General features: G+C 53.9%; 1 protein-coding gene across 5 annotated transcripts in view; it reads left to right on the forward strand.

Annotated features, from left to right (window-relative positions):
• PACSIN1 (protein kinase C and casein kinase substrate in neurons 1) overlaps window positions 1-26,299 on the forward strand; it is a 60,527-nt gene that overhangs the window by 25,113 nt on the left and 9,115 nt on the right. For all 5 annotated transcript variants that reach the window (XM_073319466.2, XM_073319467.2, XM_073319463.2 and 2 more), the window contains 7 exons: window positions 20,993-21,122; window positions 22,120-22,276; window positions 23,019-23,254; window positions 24,090-24,245; window positions 24,931-25,106; window positions 25,591-25,711; window positions 25,864-25,988. In XM_073319466.2, coding sequence (XP_073175567.2) covers window positions 21,060-21,122; window positions 22,120-22,276; window positions 23,019-23,254; window positions 24,090-24,245; window positions 24,931-25,106; window positions 25,591-25,711; window positions 25,864-25,988 — 1,034 coding nt within the window. In that variant the 5' untranslated portion in view covers window positions 20,993-21,059. The remainder of the gene's footprint in view (window positions 1-20,992; window positions 21,123-22,119; window positions 22,277-23,018; window positions 23,255-24,089; window positions 24,246-24,930; window positions 25,107-25,590; window positions 25,712-25,863; window positions 25,989-26,299) is intronic.

Consider the following 26,299-nt stretch of genomic DNA (forward strand, 5'->3'; position numbering starts at 1 on the left):
TGACTGTGTGGAGGTCTTGCTAGTGATCCGCAGGATTAAATATTGTGAGGACCAAACAAGGGGGGGCTGGGGTGATGGGAAGGGAAAGTAGGGTACTGGCACAGGGGACTGTAATGCACTAGTTGTGTATATAAATGCATGATGTTGGTATCTAGTGACTGGGTGGACCACATGGTACAATCTAAGAGATCTCAGATGGTACAGGCTTGTGTTTTTGGAGCAGAAGGACCAGGTTCTATTCCCATGTCCATGTGTAGTTGTGGTTTATAAAGCAGTTTGTTACAGGGGGTGTCAGTGACTGGGACATAGGCAGTCATGCCTAAGGTTTAGAGTCAGAAGTCCTGCATTAGAGTCAAGGGTCTTAACCAGAGTCAGATGCCAGAGCCAAAGTCAGGAATCAGAGCCAAGGGTCAGGACTATGTTACCTGGAGCGAAGCAAGGCTGAACTGGCATGTCTAGGAGCTATCGTAGGCATGAGCAGCTAGATGCTTTAAGCAACTAGGGCACTGCTGCTGGACTAGTGCTTAAGAGATGGTCTGTTGACTCTTCCAACCAATCAGGTGGTTTAGCCAATCAGACAGCCTAGTACTGGCCAGCTGTGTTCGTTAGCGACTGGCTGTGCTGCAGGTGTTGATTCCTGACAGTGGTCCTTACCACTACTTAGCTGGGGAACCACTGTCACACTCACTCTCCCGTGCTTGCCCCCCCATTACAAGGGTCAGACGTTCCTCCGTGTCCCTACTCTTGGGTCACAAGTTACTGCTTCCCATTCTGCCCTTCCCAATTTAATAGTCACATAATCAGGTAGAACTAGAGATGGGCCTGAGCTAAATCCCATGTCTATTTGTCGTCTCTTGTTTTATATTTAGATTGTAAGCTCTGTGGGGACGTCTTTTTGTTCTGTGTTTGGACAGCGCCTAGCACAGTGGGGTTCTGGGCTGTGACTGGGGCTCCGGGGCGCTACTGGACAAAATAAATAAAAGTAATAATCCCAACACTGAACGTTGAGGTGCTTATAATTGCTTGTGATTTGATGGGAGCAGTTGGGGTCAGTGCCCCGCTGCTGGGCTGTTGCTGCCCATCTCGTCCTGCAGCACTGACTGTGATCTGTGCACATCTATCCTCCCTTGCTCGGTGATACCTGCAGAGTTCATGGGCCGAGCCCATCTCTAACAGGAACTCAAGAACTATCCATCTGTTCTTACCTCCCGGACAGTGCCGGAGAAAAGCATAAGCTCCCCGGAGTGCCTGGAGAGGGTGGGAGTTTCTTCCTGACCCTTGTCAGTGATCCTCATGTGCCCTGAAGCATGAGAACTGGAGTGGGGAAGGGCTCAGGTCCAGATCCCATTGCATTAGAACCCCCATACGCAGGTTGAAGGGTGTCTGTGCCTGTGGTGCCTTCTCCCCAGGCAGAAAGCTTGGCCCCATGCTCTGCCTCAATCTGCAGGAACAGGCTGCTGCCCCCTTCAGCCAGGCTCATGGCTCCTCCCTGCACAGCAGGGGCAAAGTACTTTCCTTGCAGGAGGCTGCCTTGAGACTTTTCCTATGAGCCAGTCGGAGGCTGGTGCTACCCCATTCCACTCAGGCTAGTGCCTTCCAGCCAGGAAGCTGGGCCCAGTAGCAGAGGCTTGATCTGCACTCTTCCCCCTGCTCTGCATGCGTTCCCCCTCCATTGGGGCGGGGCGGGGGGGAAGCCCCATGGCACAGTCTCTTATGCACTGTTCTGGCTGGCAGAGCGCTCTGCAGGAGGAGGGTCTTCACTTTGCCCTTGGGAGGCTCTGCAGCCCCTTCAGCCCAGCGTGTGCCAGAAGGTTAATAGCGGTTAGTATTCCTTTTCTTTTTGCAAACACAGACTAACACGGCTGCTACTCTGAAACCTGATTTGGGAGTGTGGAAGTCTCAGCAGAATTGGCTGGCGGTTTCTGCCAATCTCAGCTGAGGATGCTGTGAGAGCATCAGAAGCAAGATCTGATTGTTCCTTCAGACACCCAAGACAGGCAGAGAGGCGGCACCTGTAAACTAGGGAAGATGCCCCACCATTTGCCTCCCGGGGGTTTATTTATCCCTGGTTCTGGCCCATCCCACCCAGCCTGCTACACAGGAAATGGAGCTGGAAGAGCTGTTGGGCCCGTAGTTAATCGATGGGGGTCAGTAGCCTTCACCCAGGGATCTGTGTGTGGGCTGTTAATACCCCAAACACCTCCTCGTGCCCTTCCCTTTCCCCACTAGCTCTGGGTACCTCATCCCTGGCCTGCCAACCTCCTGAGCTGGGAGGAACCCCATTTTCCAGTGTGGATCCCGCCCTCATAACATGAACTCGTCCCACCGCAGCAGGATTGCCCGTAGACTGCTGGGGACCCGTCACACCAAGTGCTTCTTCCGCCAGAAACCGGAGAGGACCCAGAATTCCCGTGCCCTCTGCAGCAGCCACAGGGATCGCAAGCAGGCATCGCCCCAGGCACCCCCAAGGCTGGTTCTCTGCTAACTGAGATGGGGAGTCTCTGCTCCCCGGCACAGTTACTCAACCCGCCCCTGGGAGCTCCCGGCTCATCCCCCCCACAGGGGCGAGTCATTCCATGTGTGATACAGACAACACAAGGGCTCTGCGGGCAGGGCACATCGTCACCTGGGTGGTGCCAGCCTTGCGAACATCCCCCCCGGGAGCACAGCTGTGCCCGCAGGCAGGAGAGAGACGTAGGCAGAGGGCTGCCTCTTTCAATCAGTCCCCTGCCCCATTTGTTTGCTGTTAAAGCCTCTCGCTGACGCTGCTGAATGCCCTCCATCCCTGAGTCTCAGCCACCCGGTCACATGTAGAAGACACAGCACCAGGATCCTTCCAGCTAAACCGCACTCCCTCTCTTCAGCGATAGAGCTGGCAAGCTGACATTTGCACACACACACACACACACACACACACACACACCCCAAGCCTGGACTGCAGCTATGTCTCAACAGCGACACATTATAATCACAGTGCTGATGGTAACCCATTAAGGAAGACAGGGTAAATCACAGGCTCAGTAGTGACCCAGCAGCGAATGCTAAATCACATAACGCATGGTCCTCACAGACCCTGATGGCAAACCAGTAACAAACATGCTGTGATCACAAACCCAACAGCAAACGTGCTTCAGTCACAGCCCCACTAGCAAACAAGCTGGCCCCAGACCTCGTAGCGAACACACTATGATCTCAAACCCAGTGGGTGCATTTAACTAGTGATCAAGCAGGGGATTAAAAGGCTTGAAGAGCTTAGAAACCTGCCAGTCCCCATAAGCAATAGCTCTGCCCTGCCCCCCTCCCCAAGGCATTAAAAATCATCCACCCTCACGTGCACGGTGGCTGCGTTTCTGCTTCCAACCCAGGACCCCAAGCAATAACCATCCTCCATCCGTGCAGCCCTCTTCTCCTTTCTTTCCTCATTCCCCTATGGGGTACACGGCCCACGGGTGAGACAGACTCATTCTTCCAGAGGTTGGTTCCTCCTTGGAGCCGCAAGGGCCATGCTGGGCCACTGCAGGGGTTTTTGTAATGAGCTTCTCTCTCACCCTAAGACAAGGTGGGGGAGTCACCCCTGCCCTGCTGTCTCCTTGCAGCAGTATAGCAGGGAGGCCCAGGCATTCCTGTGCCCCAGCTTCTGGAGCCAGGCAGGAAAACCCGACTTCCCGCCTTCTGTCCCAGTCAGTTGGCCTCCCCAGAGACTACCCGGCTTGGCAAATCAAGGCTAAGCTCCCTCTCCCGTCTTCCTGGTCCGTTTGGAGGCTGGGGGAACCCATGTCGTGGAGTCGGAGGGGGTGGCAGGCAGGGGGCAGGGTGCAAGGTGTGCAGAGTGGCTGGCGCTGGATAAGCAGGGAAGGACTGGATGGGCCTCTGCACTGGTTATTTCATGTAGGGCCCCGCGAACCTTGGAGGCAACCTGGCTCCAAAGGTTTGGAGAAGACTTGGGAGAGCAGCCTGGCTGAATCTCTGCCCCATAAAGGGTTGCATAGAGCTGGGCAATATCACAAGCACTCACAGGCCCAATGCACTAACACCTGCTTTCCCCCAGGGCTGGTTGAGAGTGGATCTGTAGGCCCAGAGGGGACTGGGGCTTGGGGGGCACCATGGCACTGAGCTCTGTACAGCCCCCCCATCCCAATCCCCTCAACCCCCAGTGAACTCTTTCCAGCACAAAGTCCCCCTCCAACGCTGGCGTGAGCTTTGCCTCTCTAATACGTGGCCCTGAGGGGTCTGCCCTGGGGCCATACCCCCTCCTCCTGGCCTGGCTGAGTGGGGTCATAAAGGGGCCTGATGCAGAGTGGCTGGGGTGCAGACAGGACTCTGCTACTATGAGCTGCGGGGACGCTAATCTCACACAGAAATTCTGCCCCAATTCCCTAAACTGATGATTCGATTAAAGAATTGGCAGCGCGGGAAGAGCCAACAGGGAGAGAAAAATTGCAGCTCCCCCATGAGAGCCGGGAGCAGATCCTGCTCCCACATACACCAGTGTGAACCCCCACTAACTCCCTTGTCATCCATGCAATCACTCCAGGTGTGCCCTGGTGTCGCTGACAGCTGGACATGGTCACTGGTCACCACCGCCTTTGTGTTCGTGAATTTTGATATGGTCTGGTTGAAACTTGTGCCGAGAGGTTAGGGTATGGGGCTGGTTATGGTCCGGACTCCTGGGTTCTTTTCCTGGCTCTGGTGGCTTGTGTAAGGAACAGACACCAGGATAACTGGGGTCTCTTCCTGTTTCGAGGAGGGGAAGTGGTGAGAGCAGGTGCCTGTTAGGATCCTGAGACCTGTTTCTAGCTCTGCAACCTTCAGTTTCCCGCTTTGTAAAATGGAAATAAGGATCCTTCTCTGTTCCCCGACCTCGCTAGGCAACCATTTGCAAAGTAATTGGAGAGCCTTCCCCTCTACAGAGCAGGGCTGGACTGGCTCCCCTCAGAGCTCGGCAACAGGACTTCTAGGGCCCAAGCACCCTGAACTGGCAACACTTACTCCAGCTCCTTTTCTGGCCCAGGGAGCGTGGGGCTTGCAGTCAGTCCCACCCTGGGCAGTGCATGGGCTTGCTCCTTGTCTGTATCATTCACAGCTGCTCTCTCTGGCAGTTCAAGGTGGATTTCCCTAGCGACAGAGCCAGAGGCTACCCCCACTCCTCTCCGCTTGCTTTCCTCTGCTCCAGTTCCCTTCAGAGGGTCTCTGTTGCTCCCCGATGCCTGGCTGGGACGGGGTGGCCAGTACTGGAGGCCGTGACTGCTCCTTCCCCAGACACTGGGAGGAGGGAGTCCCACAAAGGGGAGAGTTCAGAGTGGACTGTGAGCACTGGGCTTTGTCGTTCTCAGTGAGGATGGTCCAGGGACAGCAGGAGGGCCCAGCTTGCCTGCCTCCTTTGCACTTCAGTGGGAGTTGAGGCCATGCCGCACCTCACAGGATCAGGCCCTCCCCAGGGACAGCAGTGGCATGAAATGCTGGCTTCCACCCTGGCACCAGCTCCAGTCCATTGTGGGGGAACCCCGACGCACCATCTCCTGCAGTGCACACTGCTGTTTCTGAGAGCAGGGCTGATTTCCACATGCCAGGTGCTGCCTGGTGAGAGGGAGTCAGGACAGCTAGGTGAAACCACTTTGCAGAAGGGGCAGTTTCTTGAGAGTTGACGACCCCATCCCAGGCATTGCAGCCAGCACTTGTAAAACGCCGGCAGCAGCTGTGGTGTGGGGATGCAAAGCGCTGTACGGGCAATGCAAGCTCAGAGGGGGACAAGCAATAGCTGTCACATCCCCTTGTGGCCATGGTTGTGCTTCTGGCCATGGGACACCGGGATAGAGCAGACAAACAACCTGTCCACAGGGAAACACCCCCAGCAAAGAACCTCCAGTTGCAGGGGGCATTCCAGGCTGCGTGTGGGATGGAGGGAGCTATCCAGGTGGGAAGGGATATGACCGGCGAATCAGGCACCTCTGCTCTACCCTGGCTGCTGCAGGGTCCTGGGGCAGCTGAATGCAATTGCACAAGGAGAGGAAGCGGGTGTGCCCACGCTACACCAGGTCAGGGCTCAGGCAGGCCCCGGCCACCACAGGATCCCGGGAGGGCGGGGGGGAGAGGGAGCAATCCATCTTTTTCCTCCCTCCATTCCCACACCAGGCTTTGCACCGGCGAAGGGATGCATTGCACGCAGAGCACTGCAGTGACATGTCTGCGCGGAGCGGCTCTCTTGGGAGTGAAGTGTGCCAGGCCTGCTCACACAAATGCCCCAGCTTCCTTGTGCTGGGGAGCTGCCCCTTGAGGTCTCTGAGGGGGAGGGAGGGGCTGTATCCAAGCATGTGAGCTGTGGTACGCATGCACTGCCCATGGCAAGCTGGGTGCTACAGTGCCTGGCTAAGCACGGGGCTCATTAGAGCGTTTCTGCCAACACGCATCCCCCCCAAAACACGCGCACACACACAGGAGCTCCCCCAGACAAGCGGGTGGTGCTCCCACCTGGCTTGGGCAGAGCCCCACACTGGCAGCGAGCGCTGCGGCAGCGGGAACGCCAGCGCCCCTCGAGCGATGTCTGCCACGGCGCGACTTGACGGTGCTCGGGCCGCGTTCCCCTCCAGGCTGCCCTGGCAGACAACGCAGCCTGCAAAGTCGCAGCCGCCACAGAAACATAGGCCATCGGTTTGAATCAAGGCAGCTCTGCTTGATCCTCTGCGTCGGCTGCGGATGAATAATTCATAGAGCTCGGAAACGGAGAAGCCTTGCAGACCTGCCATCTCTCACGGCCACCCGGAGACAAGCGCTGCTCCCTCTCCTAGAAGGCCAGGCTCCTTATAGACTCCCGCTTCAATATGCGGCCCTCTTTCTGACACCAAACCTTCCCACAGATCCCAGGTCTGCTACAGCCTCCCATTACAGCCCTGGGCAATCTCTCTGAGCCTCAGCTCCCCCTCCGTAAAATGGGGGTGACAACTTTTCTTGTCTCTTTAGACGGTAAATTCTTCAGTCTCTCACTATGTGTATGTACAGAACCTAACACAATGGAGCCCTGATCTCGGCTGGGACCTCTAGATGCTACCGTAGTACGCACAATGGCAATAGCAACTGCAGCATCGGGCCCTGGGATGCAGCTCTGGGAGAAGATACATGCCCCAAGGAGGACAGGATAGAGAATAGAGAAATAAAGGCAGGAAATATGGTGAGGTTCAACGTGGAAAACGCAAGAACTAGTCCACGTGGGGCGATAAACGGAAGCAGTAGTGCCTGAGGGCCCCGGTCAGGATCAGGGTCCCATTGTGCCGGGCGCTGAACAAACACAGAAAGGAGACGAAAAAGGAGGGAGAAGCCTGTAAGTGGAGAGGCTGAAGGAGACATAAGGGTGATAGTGGACGGTGTAGGAGACATGATCTTGTAATGCAACATGGACTCCTTGTGGGCTGCATGTGCAGGGGCATCATGCCAGGGGACAGAAGGTACTGAAGGAGCTCATTGGTATATGTCTCTGATGAGACTGCCCCTGTAATGTTGTGTTCAGTTATCAAGCTGCAATACCAGCCAGGATGAAAGTGAGTTCAGAGAAGAGCAACCAATGAGTGGGTGGTGGTGGGGGGGAATCGTGATGAGCAGAGATGAAGGGCCAGGTCCTCAGCTGACGTAAATCAGTGTAGTAGCTCTGTTAAAGTGGAGTTTTGCTGATTCACACCAGCCAAGGATCTGTCCCTGTCCCTGTGAAGCTAAAAGAGCCAAATTCATCTCTGGTGCAGCTCTAATGGGCTTACAGCAGACAAGGATTTGACTCAATACGTAGAGCTTGGCTAATGGAGAAACATAACTGTCTATAGGAAACGGGTCAACGGTGGGAAGGGGAGAAGTTTAGGATTAAAGGGAGAGGCACTAGGACTCGCAGGATGGAATGAAGAGAAGGGAAAATGAGGCTAGATCTTAGAAGAGAAAGACTAGGAACATCTATGAGAACGTGGTCTGGTCTTCTGGGGTGGGGTGGAGAGGACTCCATTGCTAGGGACACACACATAAGTGGGTCAGAGAACTGGGTATGGGTTTGTTCTGCGTTTGTACAGGACCTCATTCCATGGGATCATGGACCATGACTGGGGTTCCTAGGTACTGCCCCAGAACAAATCATTATAATAATCATGTAGTCATTTCCTCCCATCTCTGACTTGTATGAGCTGTGGCCTGGTCTGGGTCCTGGTGCCGGTTCCTACCAGTCTCCTCTGATGACCCTTGCTGTAGGAAAGCCTGGTCTATTCTCGCTGAAGGCAATGAAGACTCAGATCAGATACCTCAGCTAGGGCTGCTTGTGGCTAATTCATATGGGATGCTATTGCAGTATCTGTCCATGTCTCTCTGAAGATACACCTACACAGCACACTTCTTTCAGTGGTGTGTAGACAGGTAGCCCCCCAGCCTGGGTATAAATAGCCGTGTTGGTGGCGAGGCACGGCTTAGGTGAGTAACGACATGCCTGAAGCCTGTGGGTATGTACCCAGGTATATACCCTATATGGCTCATTACTCACCCGAGCCGTGCCTCCCCATCCATTTAGTAGGGTCCTGCTGCCTCCTGGCTACTGGAGCCTTTCCCCGCTGCCTCTCCTCACCAGAGCCTTTCACTGACACGGGTAGCTACACACTGCAGTGTGGACACAGCCAGCTTTCCCCTGCAGCGTGTAGCTATACATGACCTGCAGTGTAGACGTAGCTTGACTCTCTGTCTCCTGGTTCCTTCCCATCTCTCCTGGTACATTTCCCTTCTCCCTCTCGGTGTTTCCGCACTCTTTTGTTTCTTCACTCCTTCCTTCTGGCCAAGGGGCTATTGTTGAGTGTAGCAGGCAGGGATGTAGTCACACAATTCCCCTGGCCGCCCTCACTTCCTCCTCTTCCTCTCCTGCGCTGCTGCTTCTCTCTCTCCCTCCCTCCTTCTCACTTGCAGATGAATCATGTTGCCATAAAGATTGCACCCGGCAGCCAGCACACAGCAAATTGGTGCTGACTGGGGCACTGTACCGCAGTGGGGAAACTCGTGCACGTAATGTGCAGATGCTAAGGAGGATAGCACATCCAATTAACAGCTCCTCCTGCTTTCCTTCCTGAAGAAAACAACGCAGAGGAGAACAGAAGGAGCAGGGAGAGAACGAACCAGGAATGTACTCAGCCTGCATCGCAATGGCAAAACCCCCATTAACTTCAGGGGGGGCCTGGCCAGAGATCCATTGTAGGGCAAAGTTTATGGCAGCTCAGGCCTTAGTCACCCTGTGCCACAGAGGCAAAAAGGCAGATAGCAAGACCCAGTGGTTAGTGCACTAGCCAGGGGCTCAGGCTTCCTTGCTCTGGCACAGATTCCCTGTGTGACCTTGGGCACATCTACAGAGGTATGTGGGTGCCTAAAGATGCAGACTGGTGCCTCGTGGGATTTTCAATGCGCCTTTGCAGGTTAGGCATCTAACTCCCATTGATTTCAAAGCCCTTTTGAAATCCCTGCTTGGGCCTGACCTGCATCTTTAGGTGCCTAGATATCTTTAAAACTCAGGCCCTTAGTTTCTCTGGGCCTGAGCTCCCCACCTGTAAAATGGGGGTAAAAATTCTGCTTTGTCTGTCTAGGCTGTAAGCTCGGAGGAGCAGGGGCTGTCTCTTCCTAGGTGTCTGTACAGCACTTAGCACGATGCAGCATGGGCTCAGTGGGGGGCCTCTCGATGCTACCATAACATAAATATGATGGACCAGATAACAGCCCCCGTAGCTCATGTCTGCTTGGAAGCAGGGGGGCTATTGCTCAGCTGCCTGTGGTGTTTGTAACGACCTGGTGCTGGGGAAGGACGCTGCATCGGCCGCTCTAGAGCTGGACACTCTCCCTCCGCACAGCAGGGGCCGCTTGGAAAGGGGTAGGATAAGCTTCACCAACAACGTGCTTCCCCCGGCGCTGGGAAGACCACAGCTAGGTGCGGCGGGAGCTCAGGCTCTGCCTGTGGCTTCTCTGCCGCGAAGGGCCCAGATTCTCCAGCGTCCTGTGCGGGCAGCACCCGTGCAAAGGGAGTGGTACCGCATCAGACTGGTGGCACTGAACCGCCCCTTTGCAGCAGGGTGGATGACTGCACATGGGGCAGGGCGATGGAAGGTCAGGCCCCCGGGATGCAACTGATGCCAACTTTGCTAGTGTTTTGGGGGAACAGGAGCTCCAGCTGACTCAGAAATAGGCTGACAGCCAACAAGCAGAGCTGCATGGCTGGGGCACTGCTCAGGACTTCCTCCAGTATCTCAGTGGCACCTCAGCTGGCCTGGCTGGGGCTGCCACAGCCTCCCAGGGACCACTGATTTGGGCAGAGGGCAAGAGGGAATGGGGCGAGACAAAGCAGGCTGCAGAGAAGCAGCAGGAGCAGCAGAAGGTACTCACCGTGCCACTCACCCCTGGAGAAGCCCAGCACTGAATGCACAAGGAAGAAAGCTGCTCTCTGTCCCCAGGGCTGAGGACACCAGGTGGAGGAGGGATGAAGAAGCCTGAGACTGAACAGACAGCCGGCCGGAGTTGCCTTTCCTTCTCACCTCCGAAGAGGGACAGTTGCGGTAACTCAGGGAGAGCCCAGACTCCGGGCTAGAGAGAGAGAGAGAAGCAAGACGCTTTTATGACCACTCAGCACTGAAATGCATTTCAAAGGAAAACAAGGCTGGTTTACAGCATGCATGTGTGCGCGTGTATTCACGTACCAGGGAATAGATGGCCATGTTAATGGCAATAGAATTCGGAGACAAAAACCCAGGACCCACCGTGCTACACAAGACGAGAGAGAGGCGCAGCCAGGAGCTAGTTATTACACCAGGCCTCTCTGTGCCTGACTCTCAGAGACTTTTGCCTGGTCTGGGTCTCCTTGCAGAGATCAGTTGCTAACAAAGCCAATCCACCCAGAGGGTTTCTAAAATGACACCCTCCCCTGCCTGCTGTTTGCTGGCTCAGCAACATGGCATGGGGCAGTCAGAGGGAGCTAACTGGTTCATTGATCGCCAGCTCCTGTGGATAACGCTTGGCCACGAACGTGGCATTTCTTCCCACCCTGCCTCCTTGCTGGGCAGGGCTGGAATAGCAAGCAGGGCAGCAGGTCAAGCTTGAGGTGCACAGGCAGAGCTGTGGGGAGCCCAAAGATATCCCTCCAGTACAAAGGTCTGATGGGCAGAAGCTCTTCTGACAGCCATCCTGGTCACATGGCAGTGCTCCTGGTACCTGTTCTGAGGCTGCTCCAAGCCATGTTTTGGAGCTAGGCATCCCAGGGAAGGCTACATCTCTAGTCTCCCCATGGCAGCACTGGCCAGTTTGCAAGCAGCGTCAGCAGCGTTGGCTTGGTCCCCATGGGTTCTGAGGCACTGCGGATACCTGGCAGCTAAAGGAAGTGCACCATGGGCAGTCGTTAGAATGCAGGCTGCAGATTAACATGGAGACCCTGGGCCTGCCAACGAGTCAATGCAGTCCGCTCTGGCAACTTGCACTGGGTGCTGTAGTGAGGCGTGACTGGCAGCTGCTAAGGAGAGGCCCTGGACTGGACTGGTGAGGGCCACAATTGCCAACTTTCACATGGTAAATAAGCACCTCGATTTTCACAATAAGCCAAAAATCAAGCTAATCCCATTTCAAAACAAGGCCAAAACAAGCCACTTCCTAAGAACCCTAACACTCTATGTGACTAGATCCCCCCGGCGTGCAGTCTGGGACTGTGGTGGGCCGGCTGTGCACCCCTGACTCTCTCCCCCCTTGCCCCTGCTTGCTGGGAGCCGATCAAAAAAGAGAAGCAACAAGTTACAAGCCAAAACTAGCCAACAAGCAACTCACAAGCCAATTAAGCCAAAAACAAGGCCAATTTCTGCATTTTTCCCACGGGTTTGGCATGTCTGGAAGTCAGGATTGAGGTGCATTGGCAGAGGTGTGGGAGGGGGGCAGGACTAGAGTAGCGAGGGGTGCTGCAGTTTGGGACTGAGGTGTTTAGCAGACTTGTATGTGCAAAGGCTCAGGACTGGGGTAGCAGTGGGCATTACAGGTCAGGATTGAGCATCTGCAGAGCAATTAGTGGACCCGGGAGTGAAAAAGCAGTGGATGCTCCAGGTCCAGATTGTGATACAGCAGCAGCAGCATGGTCTAAAGGCCAAGGATCAAAACAGCAGAGGCTGGAGCAGGGCACGATCACGTTGTGCAGGCAGAGCTGCCAGGACTGGGATGGCAGGGCAGGAGGGGATTGGAGAGGACTCACAGAGCCACGTGTGCAGAGCCCAGGACTGGGATGAGGGGGCTGCAGGTCAGGACTGGTTCCAGTCACATAACTGAGGCAATGAAGAGTTACCCGCCTGCCATTTTCACTCCCATAGCCCACTGCAAGATCATCACTGAGCTGCTGGGCCCTGCTGGATTCCCAAGTTCTCCTCCCCTTCCCATCCATCCGACATAGTGCAGCAAGCAACAGGTGGCATCAGGCTCTGAAAGCAGCTCTTCCGCTCAGGCCTGTCTTTATAACAGGGACACGTTCAAACAGCCTCGGTGGTGGCACAAATCCAAGCGGCAACACCTGTGAGAATAAATTAACATGGATTAAAAAAACACCCTGCATGCCGTGGAAACCTGTTTAACAAATATCCTCATTACACGCGACACGTGTCTGCACGCGACAGGTCAGCTGCTGCCTTCACGGGACTCCTGGCTGCTGTTCTACAAACTATGGCCATCGCCCCAGGACTGCACGGTGCTGTATGCCCTGGGCAAGTCACATCCCTGCTCCGTGCCTCAGTTTCCCCAGGTGTAAAATGGGGGTAATGATACTGACCTTCCTGCGTAAAGCGCATGGATAAGTGCCTGAATAAGAGCTAAGTACAGTATCATTATCACAGCTTTCCACCATAGCCTCTCATCAACAACAGCCCTCCATATTCATCCCAGGAAGGAATTAGGCTCTAGGTGGGTCTGAGCAGCTAAGGTTGGGTAGGATCTGGATCTGGCCATTCCCAACACTCAGGAGTGTTTCCAGCTAGGCTCATCTATAATACAAGAGTCACTTCATTCACTCTTACTAAAAAGAGGGGAGGGATGGTCTTCCAGCTAAAGCCCAGCTCTAGGAGTGAAGAGACCTTGTAATGCTGGCTGTGCCGCTGACCCTCTGCATGATGCTTCCCCAGACTGTGTCTCAGTTTTCCCATCTGTAAAATGGGGATAAGGACACCTCCTTCATAGGATATGGAGGAGAACTAAGAGGCTGAATTTGGAAGAGCTTGGATGGAAAATGCTATAGAGGTACAAACAGTTCATCTTCACAACCCTGCGGTCCTCTATGTAATAGTTCACCTTGCTCTGGACGCTAACCACATTATTGCTGTGACCCAGGGTTTGAACTAAAATCCTGCAGTGACACAAAACGAATCACTAGCATTTTGGACTGTATGTGCAGAGCGATGCAGCATTTTGCAGCCACTTCTGGGGGGAAGCACAGCATCACACCGCAACACTCCAGTGTTTCGGACAGGACGTGAAGAGTGGGGGTACATCTGGACAGCACCTGGCACATTGTGGGTGTTACTGTAATGCAGACAATAATTAATCATAAAAGAATACTGTCTCCAGGAGGATTTTAAGGAAGCAGACCATAGCTACTTGTTCATGAGGCAGGGTGGCCAGTACACCAGAGTTAACCCACCCCTATATTTCTTGAACAGGTTCTCTTTTAAAAAGAAGCTCAGTAGGGATCTATGTGGAGTGCAGAGAATTGCATGTTTCTTGCATTCATTTCACTTCATTACCCGATAGGTAACCCTAAACACAACTGCAGAGAAGTTGTAAACACACCCGCACTATAAGCCAGTGGGTTAACTTGCCAGCCCCTGCACAGAGAACACTTTCCGCCCACAGGATTCCAGTCCCTTTCCTTCAGGGCTTTGGTTTCAGTTCTTCAAAAGAAAACTAGATAACACAAGTCCAACAGATCAGTCACGTCCTTTCCTTCTCCTTGACCCCAGGTCTTCTGGCATGCTTGCGCCACCTGACAGTGCAGGCATACTCCTGGCTCGGTTTGCATTGGTACCTTGTTCTCACTCCCCCCTAGCACTGGGCTACAATGTGCCTGGGTCTAAACCACAGGGATACCACCATTCTTCCCTCCCTGGCACTGCTAACTACTGCAGCATGGCAAAGGCAGAATTTCACAAGGGTCTCAGCGTTCCTACCTTTACCCTTTTGACACAGCTCATTCTCTGTGGCTGGCAGAGAGAAACTTGACTCCCAGGCAGAGGTGTCACTAAAGCTGTTTCATTTTCTCCCCTTGATGTGTTTTAACCCCAGTGCAATATGTGTAAAATTGGCTTGATAACGCTCAACCCTTTTCAGCTGCTCATCTTGTTGCCTTGCTGATCTCTTAGGATCTGCAGGAACTTGATAAGGGAGTGAGTGTTTTACATGGGGCTGGGAGTGCAGGCCTGGTGTGGGGCGAGGGAGAAGGGGTGTGTGTGTGGGCGAGGGAGGTTTAGCACAAAAAACAGACAGTAACATGCACAACAAACAGCAAGGAATGTGTGTGGGTGCATAGCACCACAACAAAACTGACAGCAAGATGCACCAATATATTCAGCAGCAAACAGCAGTGTCTGTGTGTAGCCCCACAACAAAACAATGGACAGCAATAGTGTGTGGGCGCACGTGTGTGTAGCACCACAACAAAACAACAGACTAATATACACAACAAAGTGTACGTGTGTGTGTGTGTCTATAAAGCCCTACAATAAAACAGCTGACAGCAGTGGACAGTAACACACGGCAGCAGACGTCAGGGAGTATTTGTGTGTGTGTGTTTGTGTGTAGACAACAGTGTTGGTCTGAGTGCATACACTTGTGGGTAGAATGTACATTTGTGTGAATGCGTATTTCAGTGTACATTTGGGGACGTGAGCATGCAGTGTGTTTGTGTGTATGTGCGTACCTTGCGGTGACATGATATTTGGTTTTGTGGGGGTGTGTTTGCACAACTGAGTGTGTTACTGAGAGTGTGGTGCTCTGGTGTTATGCAGATATTGCTCTGTCCGCATGTTGTCTGTGTGCATGTGTCTCTTTGTGTTGTTGTAGGTGTTGTGCATGGGCGTGTTGCTCTGTATGCGTACGTGTGCATTGCTCTGTGTATTGCTGTCCACTGCTGCGCGTGTTGCTGTTTGCTGCAGTGTATATCTGTGTGTTGTGTGTGCTTTGTGTGGGTGCTGTGTGCTTTGCGTTACATTGTGTATGTGCATACATACGTCCATCCCTCGGACTGCATGTGAGGGACAGAGTCAGGCATTTATTTATAGCCAACCCGAAAACACGGGGCAGGATTGGTGGGTTCCTTGGTTATATCACTAAATCCCTTCAAGGCTCTGTTAGTTCCATTGCACTGAGCCCTGCAACTCCGCCTCTTAACGACGATGAGCTCAGGCACTCACTCCAGCGACCCTTTCAGCACAGAGGGCTGCGGCTGGCAATGGTCCCCGCTGCTGCACCATCCAGTGGAAAAGCCCCCTCGGCTCCTGTTCCCAAGTTGCTGTGTCTCTCACAGGACAACCAGGCTATAGCACTGAACCCTGCACAGCGAGATAGGCCCTGGTCACTGCTGGGCTGGATTGCTGTAGGGCCCACATGGGGTTGCACCCTTGCGAGCGCTCCGGCCTCCCTTAGCCCAGTGCGGCAGCCTGTGTGTTATGGCACCAGAAGCCACTGGCTGCCCGTTCCCTTCCAGCTGCTCATTTACACTCCTAAAGCCCTAAAAGGAGTGGCTCATGGGTTCCTCAGGGACCCCTTTCTCTGCCAGGCATTCAGGGTAATGCCCCAATGGTTTAATCACAAGGGGCCAGAGGAGAGGGCATATTTGGGGAAGGCTCCTTGGCTGGAGAATTTACTTTAGGCTTCAGTTTGCCAGAATCTGAGTTTGCGGGGCTCCAGGTCAAGTTACAAGGCCTGTTTGTTCCCCCTGGCTTTTCTGGAGGAGGGGAGGGTGGGAAAGAGCCAGGAGTCATTGCGGGAATTTGTTATTGGATTCGCACGCTTGATCTGAAATGTCGCTGAAATTTTTTTTTACACTGTCCATGTGGCTAGAGGACTGGATGGACGCACATAAAATAGCACAGAATGTCACTCTTTTCCATCCCTCGATCTCAAAGCGCTGCACAATGGAGAATCCAGATCACGGTCTTCGTTTTATAGATGGGGAACCCAAAGCATAGAGAGGGGAAGCGATTTATCCAAGGTCAGCCAGCAAGCAGTGATGAAAGTAGACTGCAGCTCACCCCACTAGCCCCAAGAGTCCCCTGCTCTCCCCACTAGAGCACACTCCCTCCTAGAGACCTGGGAGAGGAACCCTGGAATCTTGAGTAACAGCCCTATTCGGTTTCCGGCTCAGCCTTTGCCAGAGTCAAACTAACAGCCGGAGACATTCATCTGATAAATTCTGTTGCCTATCCTGTAAGTACCTGTGGTGGGGTTTCCAGCCTTCACAGAGAGCTTCCCATGCCAGAGTGCTGCAGACAATCCAGGAGCAAGATGACTCGCTGTTAGTAATTAACTTCGCCTGCACCTGAGGCTGGCTTCGGGAGGTGAGGGGTTACAGTCACCTGGAGGACATAATCCATCAGCTAATTGGGAAGGTCAGCATGCTAAGAACAAACTAACAAGAGTTGATGCTGCATCCACAAACAGCAGGGCTTTCCGGTCAGTGCTGCCAGGGGGAGGCTTTGGTGAGACAAGACCGTGACCTCCCTGACTAGTTTGGAGAGAGTGCAGGCAAAACAACTGCCAGCTGTCAAGCAGCAAAATTTGGGTCCAGATCTGTCCCGTCAGTGCCCAGAGTTCTGGGGCTTTGCTTTGGCCCTCTAGAAAACTGGGATCTGGGTCCAGATTTCAAACCGCAGGTGTCTCAGACCCAGGGGTTGGGTTCAGCCCCAGCTTCGATGCTTTCATTATAGTTTTCAGAGTAACAGCCATGTTAGTCTGTATTCGCAAAAAGAAAAGGAGTACTTGTGGCACTTTAGAGACTAACCAATTTATTTGAGCATGAGCTTTCGTGAGCTACAGCTCAGTTCATCGGATGAAGTGAGCTGTAGCTCACGAAAGCTCATGCTCAAATAAATTGGTTAGTCTCTAAGGTGCCACAAGTCCTCCTTTTCTTTTTTCATTATAGTTGATGAGGTTTTCAGGGGATTCGAAGAAAAAGTTTCCTAAAAAACAGTTTGCCTGAGAAACAAAAGATCCTGGAATCTTCTCTAAGGCTGCATCTCTGGCCAGGGAGAGCCCTGAAGGCGCTGCGTGCCTCACCTTCTCCATCCTCTCTAGCTCAGACCTGTAAAGGCTAGTTGTCCTCCTCTGTGCTGTATAAACTGTATCAACACTATTTTAGAGGGAGCTCGCTGCCACTCCACTCCCCGTTTCTCCCAGCAGGAGGCACCGTAGAGAACAGGTACAAGAGAGCTGACCATAGGCAAGTTCGCGGCCTCTCCAGTTCCATCTTCCACTTGGAAGCACCTGGTGCAGATGAGCATTCTGCTGGGCACCAGCTTGGCCTTCCCTGGCCAGAGCTGCCTCTCTGCCTTGTTCTGATGCCAACTCTTCCCTCCTTTAGCAAAGCGGCAAAGGGTTAAGTGGCTTGGCTGGCTCACATGACTCTCTGGGGATGCCGTTTTTCAGAAGATCAGAGGGGATTAGGTTGAAATATCAGGAGGAGAATTTCCTGTTGCTTGGCTTCCCCTGTCCCTCACCTTCCCCAACAACCACCGCAACCCAGCTTCCTATCCCCCTCCATCCCCCCCTCATGTGCCACTCAGTCCAGCAGGGACATGCAGCAGGGCATGAAGAAATCTGGGTAAGGGGATGATTCTTCTGCTAAGCGGTCCATGGGTTATTTCCTCCTCGTTGCCCGGAACCTTGTGTGAGCTATTCATAAGTTCATTCGGGATCTGCGACGGGGACGTCTTTCCAGACAGTAAACCTGTGGAATGGAGCAGGGCTGCTCTTGGGGGTAGAGATTTAAATACGGTGCAGAGGGTGGCATGGAGTGGTTATAATGGATGGAGGGGACGCACATAACCTAGTGCTGCTGGTATCTGAGTGTACTGGAGGACAGAGGGAGCTGTTAGGCGGTCGGAATTATCCCGCCCCTGCTGAGACACGAAGAAGCCTCCAGCCACTTCCCATGTTATTCTCCCTCTGTTTTAATGCAGCCAGGATCTGAATGCAGAAGGGAAGGGTGGTGCAGCTGGGACCAGGGGAGGCCAGTCTCCCGAGGTGCCTTATCCCAGCCCATCCCTCTGCAGTGGTTTCGAGTACAGACACCTCCCATTTTAGAAGTGATTGACTTGAATAACATTGCTCGACCGCTCACGTGACCCGAGACTGTGACAGTAGCAGCAAGACGCCAAGCTGCCCAGCTCTTGCTCTCTGCATGTGATAGACTTACACGCAGGGCTGCAAGGGGGCTGAGCTGGCCCTGAACTGGTCCCAAGGGCAGGGCAGGGTCTTGCTTCTGGACCAGTATCAGAGAAGCCAAGAAATTCATGGACATATAGATTCCTCTCCCATGCCAGGAGAGGAGCCTTTTAATACAGGAGTGTGGTCTAAAAGGGCCTGTCTCTATGGCTGTATGATGAAGCTAGCCTAGGGCACACCCCATTGTACATGGGCTGCACCAGTGTAATATGGAACTTGTACCAGTCCGACTTACTTATGGTTTATTTTTGTCCAGCATGTAAAGGGTTATTTACTTCACAATATACACACACGAGGACTATGCTAGATTCTCTGGAAGCTACTGCATTCCCATGGCTTTCAAAGACTTGGGAACTTGCAAAATAGGTCACATTGTTGCAACCAGCGTTCTAGCCTTCACCTGCTAGTCTAATTAAATTTGAGTATGGCTGACTCTGAAGCTAGAGATGTGGAAAGAAATGGTTTTTCTGACCTGTTCAGAGGAGAGAGCTGGCTGCTGAGCCGGTCAAGCCGCTGTTTTGATCTCTGTCAGTCCATGCATGCCTTGTCTTTCCTTTAATAAATGCGGAGTGGTTTTGGGGTACAAAATCCAAGTGAGTGCTTTTCAATTCTTCAGTACATGGCTGCTGGGTTCAGGGCTGTCCTAGGAAAAGATGGTGTAGTAAAAATGAGTATTTTTAGGATCATGAATTCAGCATTCCAAAGCTCATTGTTGGCCCTGGCCGAATTGGGGACTTATAGCCTACCTGGCAAAACTCCCTTTTCCTTTTCAACTGGATGCAGTGCTTTTCATTCCCCTCTCCCCTGCACCCTCCCCCACCCCTGCAAACCCAAACTTTTCTGCAGGGTTGCTCTAGTCTGTTAAGTGGCTGTTACATTCCTCCCCCCTCCCCCCCAGAAATGGCCACTTTTTATGTACAGAACAGCCTCCCTGACTGATCTGTAGGGGCATTATTCTCTTCTAGGACCTAGGGGTGACAGTGGACGAGAAGCTGGATATGAGTCAGCAGTGTGCCCTTGTTGCCAAGAAGGCCAATGGCATTTTGGGATGTATTAGTAGGGGCATAGCGAGCAGATCGAGGGACGTGATCGTTCCCCTCTATTCGACATTGGTGAGGCCTCATCTGGAGTACTGTGTCCAGTTTTGGGCCCCACACTTCAAGAAGGATGTGGATAAATTGGAGAGAGTCCAGCGAAGGGCAACAAAAATGATTAGGGGACTGGAACACATGAGTTATGAGGAGAGGCTGAGGGAGCTGGGATTGTTTAGCCTGCAAAAGAGAAGAATGAGGGGGGATTTGATAGCTGCTTTCAACTAACTGAAAGGGGGTTCCAAAGAGGATGGCTCTAGACTGTTCTCAATGGTAGCAGATGACAGAACGAGGAGTAATGGTCTCAAGTTGCAGTGGGGGAGGTTTAGATTGGATATTAGGAAAAACTTTTTCACTAAGAGGGTGGTGAAACACTGGAATTCGTTACCTAGGGAGGTGGTAGAATCTCCTTCCTTAGAGGTTTTTAAGGTCAGGCTTGACAAAGCCCTGGCTGGGATGATTTAACTGGGAATTGGTCCTGCTTTGAGCAGGGGGTTGGACTAGATGACCTTCAGGGGTCCCTTCCAACCCTGATATTCTATGATTCTATGATTCTCTTTCAAATCCCTCTAAGTCTTGATACCTGTGAGAAATCAGCCAATTAATGATGGCTGGCAGGGCAGGCAGGATTAGCTGGCAGTGTCTTTCTTCATTTATTTCTAAAAATGACAAATGTATTCTTAAAAATTGGTCTTTGTTTGATTTGGTCCTTCTCCCCCATCCTTCATATGTCACTTGGCTTCTCAGATTGTAAACTCTTTGGGGGAGGGACCATAACTTTGCTTTGTGTAAAGCATCTAGTACATCTAGGCAGTGTGGCCTACTGGATATAGCATTGGACTAGGACTTGGATTCTATTCCTGGCTGTCTGTGTGACCTTTGGCAAGTCACTTTCCCACTCTGTGCCTCAGTTTGCCCATCTGTAAAATGGGGTAATGCTCATGACCTCCTCTGTAAAGCTCTTTGAGATCTACTGACAAAAAGTGCCATATAGGAGCTGAGTATTATTGCAACAGGAACACGACCCTCAGTGGGGTTTCTGTGGGTTACTGTAATCTAATTATTGCATGATAATAATTTCACTTGTGGGCAAAATGGGTGATATGGGGTGTAGTTTGGAAAAGAGGAGTTGGGCTTTTCCCTCTAAACTTGTTTTTTATGGAAAAATGGATTTTTAATCCAATTTTTGTGGGTGTGTGGAAAAGTTGAGTTTCACTAGAAATTTTCAGGAAAAAAACCTGAACATTTTTACCCAAGACCAAATATTTTACAGCGTTGGTTTATTTATTTATTTTTTAAAAGGTGGAGATCAATTTTCTGTTGTTTTTTTTAACTGGGAAATTTTCAGCAGGGGCTCCCTATAATGGGCTTTGGCAATGCCTGGCAGCAGCTGGCAGGGCTGGGCTCTGAATGATGCATTCTCCCCCTCTGAACCCTGTCCTTCCTCCAACCAGTGCATGAGGTCTGGTGCTTCCCGGAGAGCGGCCGAGCGTGTGCATTAAACCCTGAGGAACGGGAACCATGTCTGGCTCCTACGATGAGTCTGCAGCAGCTGCGGAGGAAATAACTGACAGCTTCTGGGAGGTGAGTTCCCCCACTGAGGCCCCCTGAGAGACATTGAGCAAGCAGGGAGGAGCAACAGATTGTACCTGTTGCCTCCCCTGGTGCCTGGGTGGGCTCTGCTGATGGAATAGTCAGGTGCTCCCACAGCCCTGGAGGGTGGCATCTCTGCTCGCTAGGGTTTGCTCTGCACTCTTTTCTGAGCAAACTCACCGATAGAGGGCGCCATCGACCTCCTCAAGCAGCCACGTTTTCAAACCGAGGTGGCAAAACCATACCAACGGGAAGCTCCCCCTGCTGGCTGGGCCCAGCAGAGACCCTCATCCGCCCCGCCTGACCACCCCTGCAAGAGGCTGAGCTCCACCTGATCGTCAGAGCCAGGGACAACCCCCGGCGGCTTGACGGCTCTCTGGAACCCGGTCTCCTGCCCCAGGCGGCGCGAGCTGTCGCGGAGCATTGAATGCCGGCTGCATTGGAATTGCAGCTGCAGTCACTGCACTCTCAGGGCCTGAGCAGCAGAAGCCCTGCGTGTGTTCCCGGTTCAGCATCCAGCTCGGAGCTCGACCGCCGCCGTAGGGTGCCTCGGAAGCTCAGCGACCTTGCACGGGGGAGTGAGTTATGGAGAGAATCCGGTGTTCTCTTTCTTTCTTTTGAATGTGACCCTCTGAAACGCAGCCTGGCAGGGCACGGGCCTCTCCTCTCTGGAGAGCAGCGTTTCAGTCCTGTCATCCAGCCACAGCGCGAGACAACGGGGGGGGGGGGGGAGAGGGCTACTGGGAAGCAACGTGAATTAAAATAGACCAGCTTCAGTCTCCAACCTCTCACCTGCCCACTCCTCTCCTGAGCCAGTCTAGCACCACTCACTCCAGAAATGGCTGATTTCACCCCCAGCCCTCTCCACCCACCCCCCGGTTCAGTTTGGCCTGGGGCCGGCGCTCATCGTTCCCTCCTGTCTCCAGAGTGGGCAGGGCTTGGCCACAGCCGGCTGCTGTTCCCAGCCAGCTGTCCATCTCTCCGGCAGGTAGGGAACTACAAGCGGACGGTGAAGCGGATTGACGACGGGCACCGGCTCTGCAATGACCTGATGAACTGCATCCACGAGCGGGCCAAGATCGAGAAGGCCTACGCCCAGCAGCTGACCGACTGGTCCAAGAGGTGGAAGCAGCTGATCGAGAAAGGTATCACGGCTCTGCCTCTGTCCCCAGCCCTTCATGGTGTGGGGGCACTGCAGCATTCATCCCACCAGGGAGAAACCCCAGAATGGGTCCTTGGGAATGGAGCTCATACATTTCCCCCTGCAAATTCTTTAGATCTATATTTTGATGTCCTCTAATAACTAGAGCAAGTTGGCTGGTGATGCATGCCCCACTGCCCTTTTCTGGATGGAATCAGAACTGCTTGATTGTGTGGCATAGGTCCCGCACTGCTAATGGAGATTCTCCTCTAGCTCATGCAGCAGGGGCCTGGTTTTTTTGGAGCTGGAGGATCTCAATTCTCTCCCTGGCCCCTGTTGCTGTGAAGTCCCACCAGGTAACAGCTGTGGGCTTGCTGCCTGGCCCCGAATTAGCATCCAGTTCAGCAGGCTGTCCAGATTCAAAGAATCAACTTGTTTGGTTTTAACCCCATCAGTCTCCCAGTCAGAAATATGCCAGTCAGGGGTATTTCAGACCTCACAAGGGGCAGCAGCATGGCCTATGGGTTAGAACTAGGGACAAGGAAACAGGACTCCTGGATTCCATTCCTGACTCAACCCCTGACTTGCTGCACTTCCTTGAACAAATCACCACCCCTCCACCTGCTCTGTGCCTCAGTTTCCCCAGCCATGAAATGGGCACTTTGCGGGACTCATGGACAGGAGCCACTAGAGAAGGGCTGGGCATTGCCATGACATCGATTACTTACCTCAGCCCCGTCCCACAGGCCCCCAGTACGGCAGCTTGGAGAGGGCGTGGGGAGCCATGATGACGGAGGCGGACAAGGTGAGCGAGCTGCATCAGGATGTGAAGAACAGCCTGCTGAACGAGGACTTTGAGAAGGTGAAGAACTGGCAGAAGGACGCCTACCACAAGCAGATCATGGGAGGCTTCAAGGAGGCCAAGGAAGCAGACGACGGCTTCCGGAAAGCACAGAAACCCTGGGCCAAGAAAATGAAGGAGGTAGGAGGCGGGACAGGGTGGAGCGGGCCTGCTGACGGAGAGGTGAACCACTGAGAGCCTGACGAGGTCAGGGAGGAAAGAGCCCACCTACTGTACCCACAGGGCCGCTGGGATGGGGCCAGGTGCCCAAGCCACTCACACAGCCACCAGAGCATGTGGCGGGGCGGGGGAGAAGGTGCAGCTGTACGGCCAGAGGTATTGGTTGTACCTTGGGAGCAGTTAGGAGGCAGATGCCTGGTGTAACCACAGAGGCACCAGTCACAGGGGGTTGCAGGAGTGCGGGGCGCATAGTGTCCAGGGGATCCCCATCTCTGGTGGGGCACCAGGACTGGTACCTGTTGTGCCATTGGGAGAACCAGTCATTCCTCAAGGGGCAGTAGACAGGTGCCTGTTTTCCCGTGGAGTTCCCCATTCAACGCCTCTTGCACTGTTCCTGAGAAGCTGGCCAAGTTCCCCAGGGCTGAACGTAGGAAGCAGGAACAGGGGACCCTCTTTTTGTTCGGTGTCTGTGCACAGGGGGGTCCCGGCCCAGGACTGGGGCTCCTAGGTGCTACTGCAGTACACACGAGAATAATTTGTACCTGCCCGTTCTTCAGCCACCGACCCCAGCGGACCTCAGTTCCGAACACACCATTGCACTTGGGAGAAGGTGGAATGAGACAAAACCATGCCCAAGTCTCCATTCGCAGGGTTGGGGAGAGACAGCACAAAGGCAGGGTGGAAGCCCAATTAGAGCACAGAAATGTTTAGGGGAAGGGATAAGGGTTACGGGTAGAACATCTGCAAACATCTGCCCTGGGTTCCTTCCCTCCCCCACCCCACCTCCTGTCAACAGGTGGAGACGGCCAAGAAAGCTTATCACCTGGCGTGCAAAGAGGAGAAGCTGGCCATGACCCGGGAAGCCAACAGCAAGGCGGAGCAGTCCATCACTGCAGACCAGCAGAAGAAGCTCCAGGACAAGGTGGAAAAGTGCAAGCAAGATGTGCAAAAGGTGTGAGCTGCTGCCCTTGAGGGAAGGGGGAGGGGGGCCAGACACACGCCCAGCTCCCTACGGGTCCATGGTGACTCATGCTGGCAGAGCAGCCTGCGGGAAACTTGCCTCGCTGCCAGGGCTCTGTGGCTACATAGTTCTAGTCTCCAGGGCAGCCAGGACACATTGTACTGGCCCTTAGAACCAGGAGAGATGGGAGAACCCGCCTGGAACCCCACTCTCTGTCTCCTCCAGGAAAAGGCCTTACCAGGCTATCAGAGGCTACTGGCCTTTTTTGTCCTTGAAAGGGGGCTCTGGCGATACATCTCCCCTTCCACAAAGGATCTCAGCCCCTGAGCCAACCCCAAACAACTGGCGTCTGGGTGCAGCAGGTGCGGCTGAGGGTGCAGCCCGCTCCCCTGCTGGCACAAAGCAGCATCACTCCAATGGAGTCAGACCCCCACCTGGCGTAAAGGAGTGTCTCTCCAGGGGAGTCAGGTCCCCCGGTGGTATAAATCATAGCTCCGTTGAACGTCAGGGCTTCAGCTGATTTGTCCCAGCTGACGGTCTAGGTTCCCTGCCCTCACAGAAACGGAGATGGGTTCATCACAAGCTGGACCCGGGGTGGGGAGAGGCTCTGCCAGGGCCCAGGCAAGGAGCTTTGGGGGGCCTGGGCTTTAGCCTTGGCCCCGGGTTGTGCCCGCAGACCCAAGAGAAGTACGAGAAGGTGCTGGAGGAGCTGAACAAGTGCACCCCGCAGTACATGGAGAGCATGGAGCAGGTGTTTGAGCAGTGCCAGCAGTTCGAGGAGAAGAGGCTCATTTTCCTGAAGGAGGTGCTGCTGGACATCAAGCGGCACCTGAACCTGGCTGAGAGCAGCAGGTAACCACATCCACGGGGGTGGTGGGGAGAGCGAGGGCAGCAGCATATGGGAAATAGAGGGGTTTCCAGTGACTTGACTGGCCGGGCTGCCATGAACCAGGCCCCAGAGGATGCTGGATGAGGCTCCCAAAGGCCAGTCAGACCCAGTCCCACTAAGGGCAGATGGACGGCACAGGGCTGGAAGCAGTGACTCCAGCCGCATCTAGAGATATCCCCGGATCAATGGCCAGGCCAGGCGGATTTGTGCAGTGGCCTGGCTCCCTCCTGTGGCCAGCAGGAGGAATGCCAGTTCTGAGTTCGCTTGGGAGTCCCACTTGCCCCGTAGTTCCAATCTGTCCTCCCATAACCGCCCCCGACCGCTGCCTTCTCTGCCAGTAAGCGTCCACAGTCCTTCCCCGGCTCAGCTCGAAGGAGCTTCTGTCGTCTGTGAGCGCAGGGGGCACCCGGGGCTCCTCACTTCTGCTTTGCTTGTGACCTCCCTCAGCTACACCACCGTCTACCGCGAGCTGGAGCAAACCATCCGCATGGCGGACGCGCAGGAGGACCTCAGGTGGTTCCGCGGCACCAGCGGCCCGGGGATGCCTATGAACTGGCCCCAGTTTGAGGTGAGGCTCCCACCTGCCCCGTTCCGGCTGCCGTAAATGGGGAGGGGGACAGGGAGGGGTTTGCACTGGGCATGGGGAAGGGACCGTGGCGGGTAGGTGGGTGAAGAGAGCCTGGCAGGTGCACAGGGGCACATGTTGCTTTGTGTCTCCAGGAGTGGAACCTGGACATCACGCACACGATAACAAGGCGAGAGAAGATTAAGAAGAACGAAGGGGTGACCCTGACCAACGCCACTGCAGTGAGCGAGTCAGCAGCACTGGCCGGGGACCGTGGCAGGTGACAACGCCCAAGCTGCGAGGGGGGGGCCCTCCGATTTCCAGTCCACAGGGAGGGATGGGGAGGGCTGCAGAGACACAGTGGAGGTGTGGGGGGGGGAAGCAGGGAACATACATCTGTTCTTTGTTTAGAAGCCCTCTCATACAATTTATTTCCACTGCGGGCGGTTCCTGGGGGATACACCGCGATACAGCCGAGGGTCTTTGCTGCCAGTCCTGTAACTTCTGGCTCTGGGGCAGCGATCTGAGTGCTGGTGTGACTCCGCCCCTTATCAGGTGAAATCCAGCTGTCGAGGCCCCAGCTCTCTCTGT

Source organism: Lepidochelys kempii, chromosome 21 (assembly GCF_965140285.1).
Source record: "Lepidochelys kempii isolate rLepKem1 chromosome 21, rLepKem1.hap1, whole genome shotgun sequence".
NCBI lineage: Eukaryota > Metazoa > Chordata > Testudines > Cheloniidae > Lepidochelys > Lepidochelys kempii.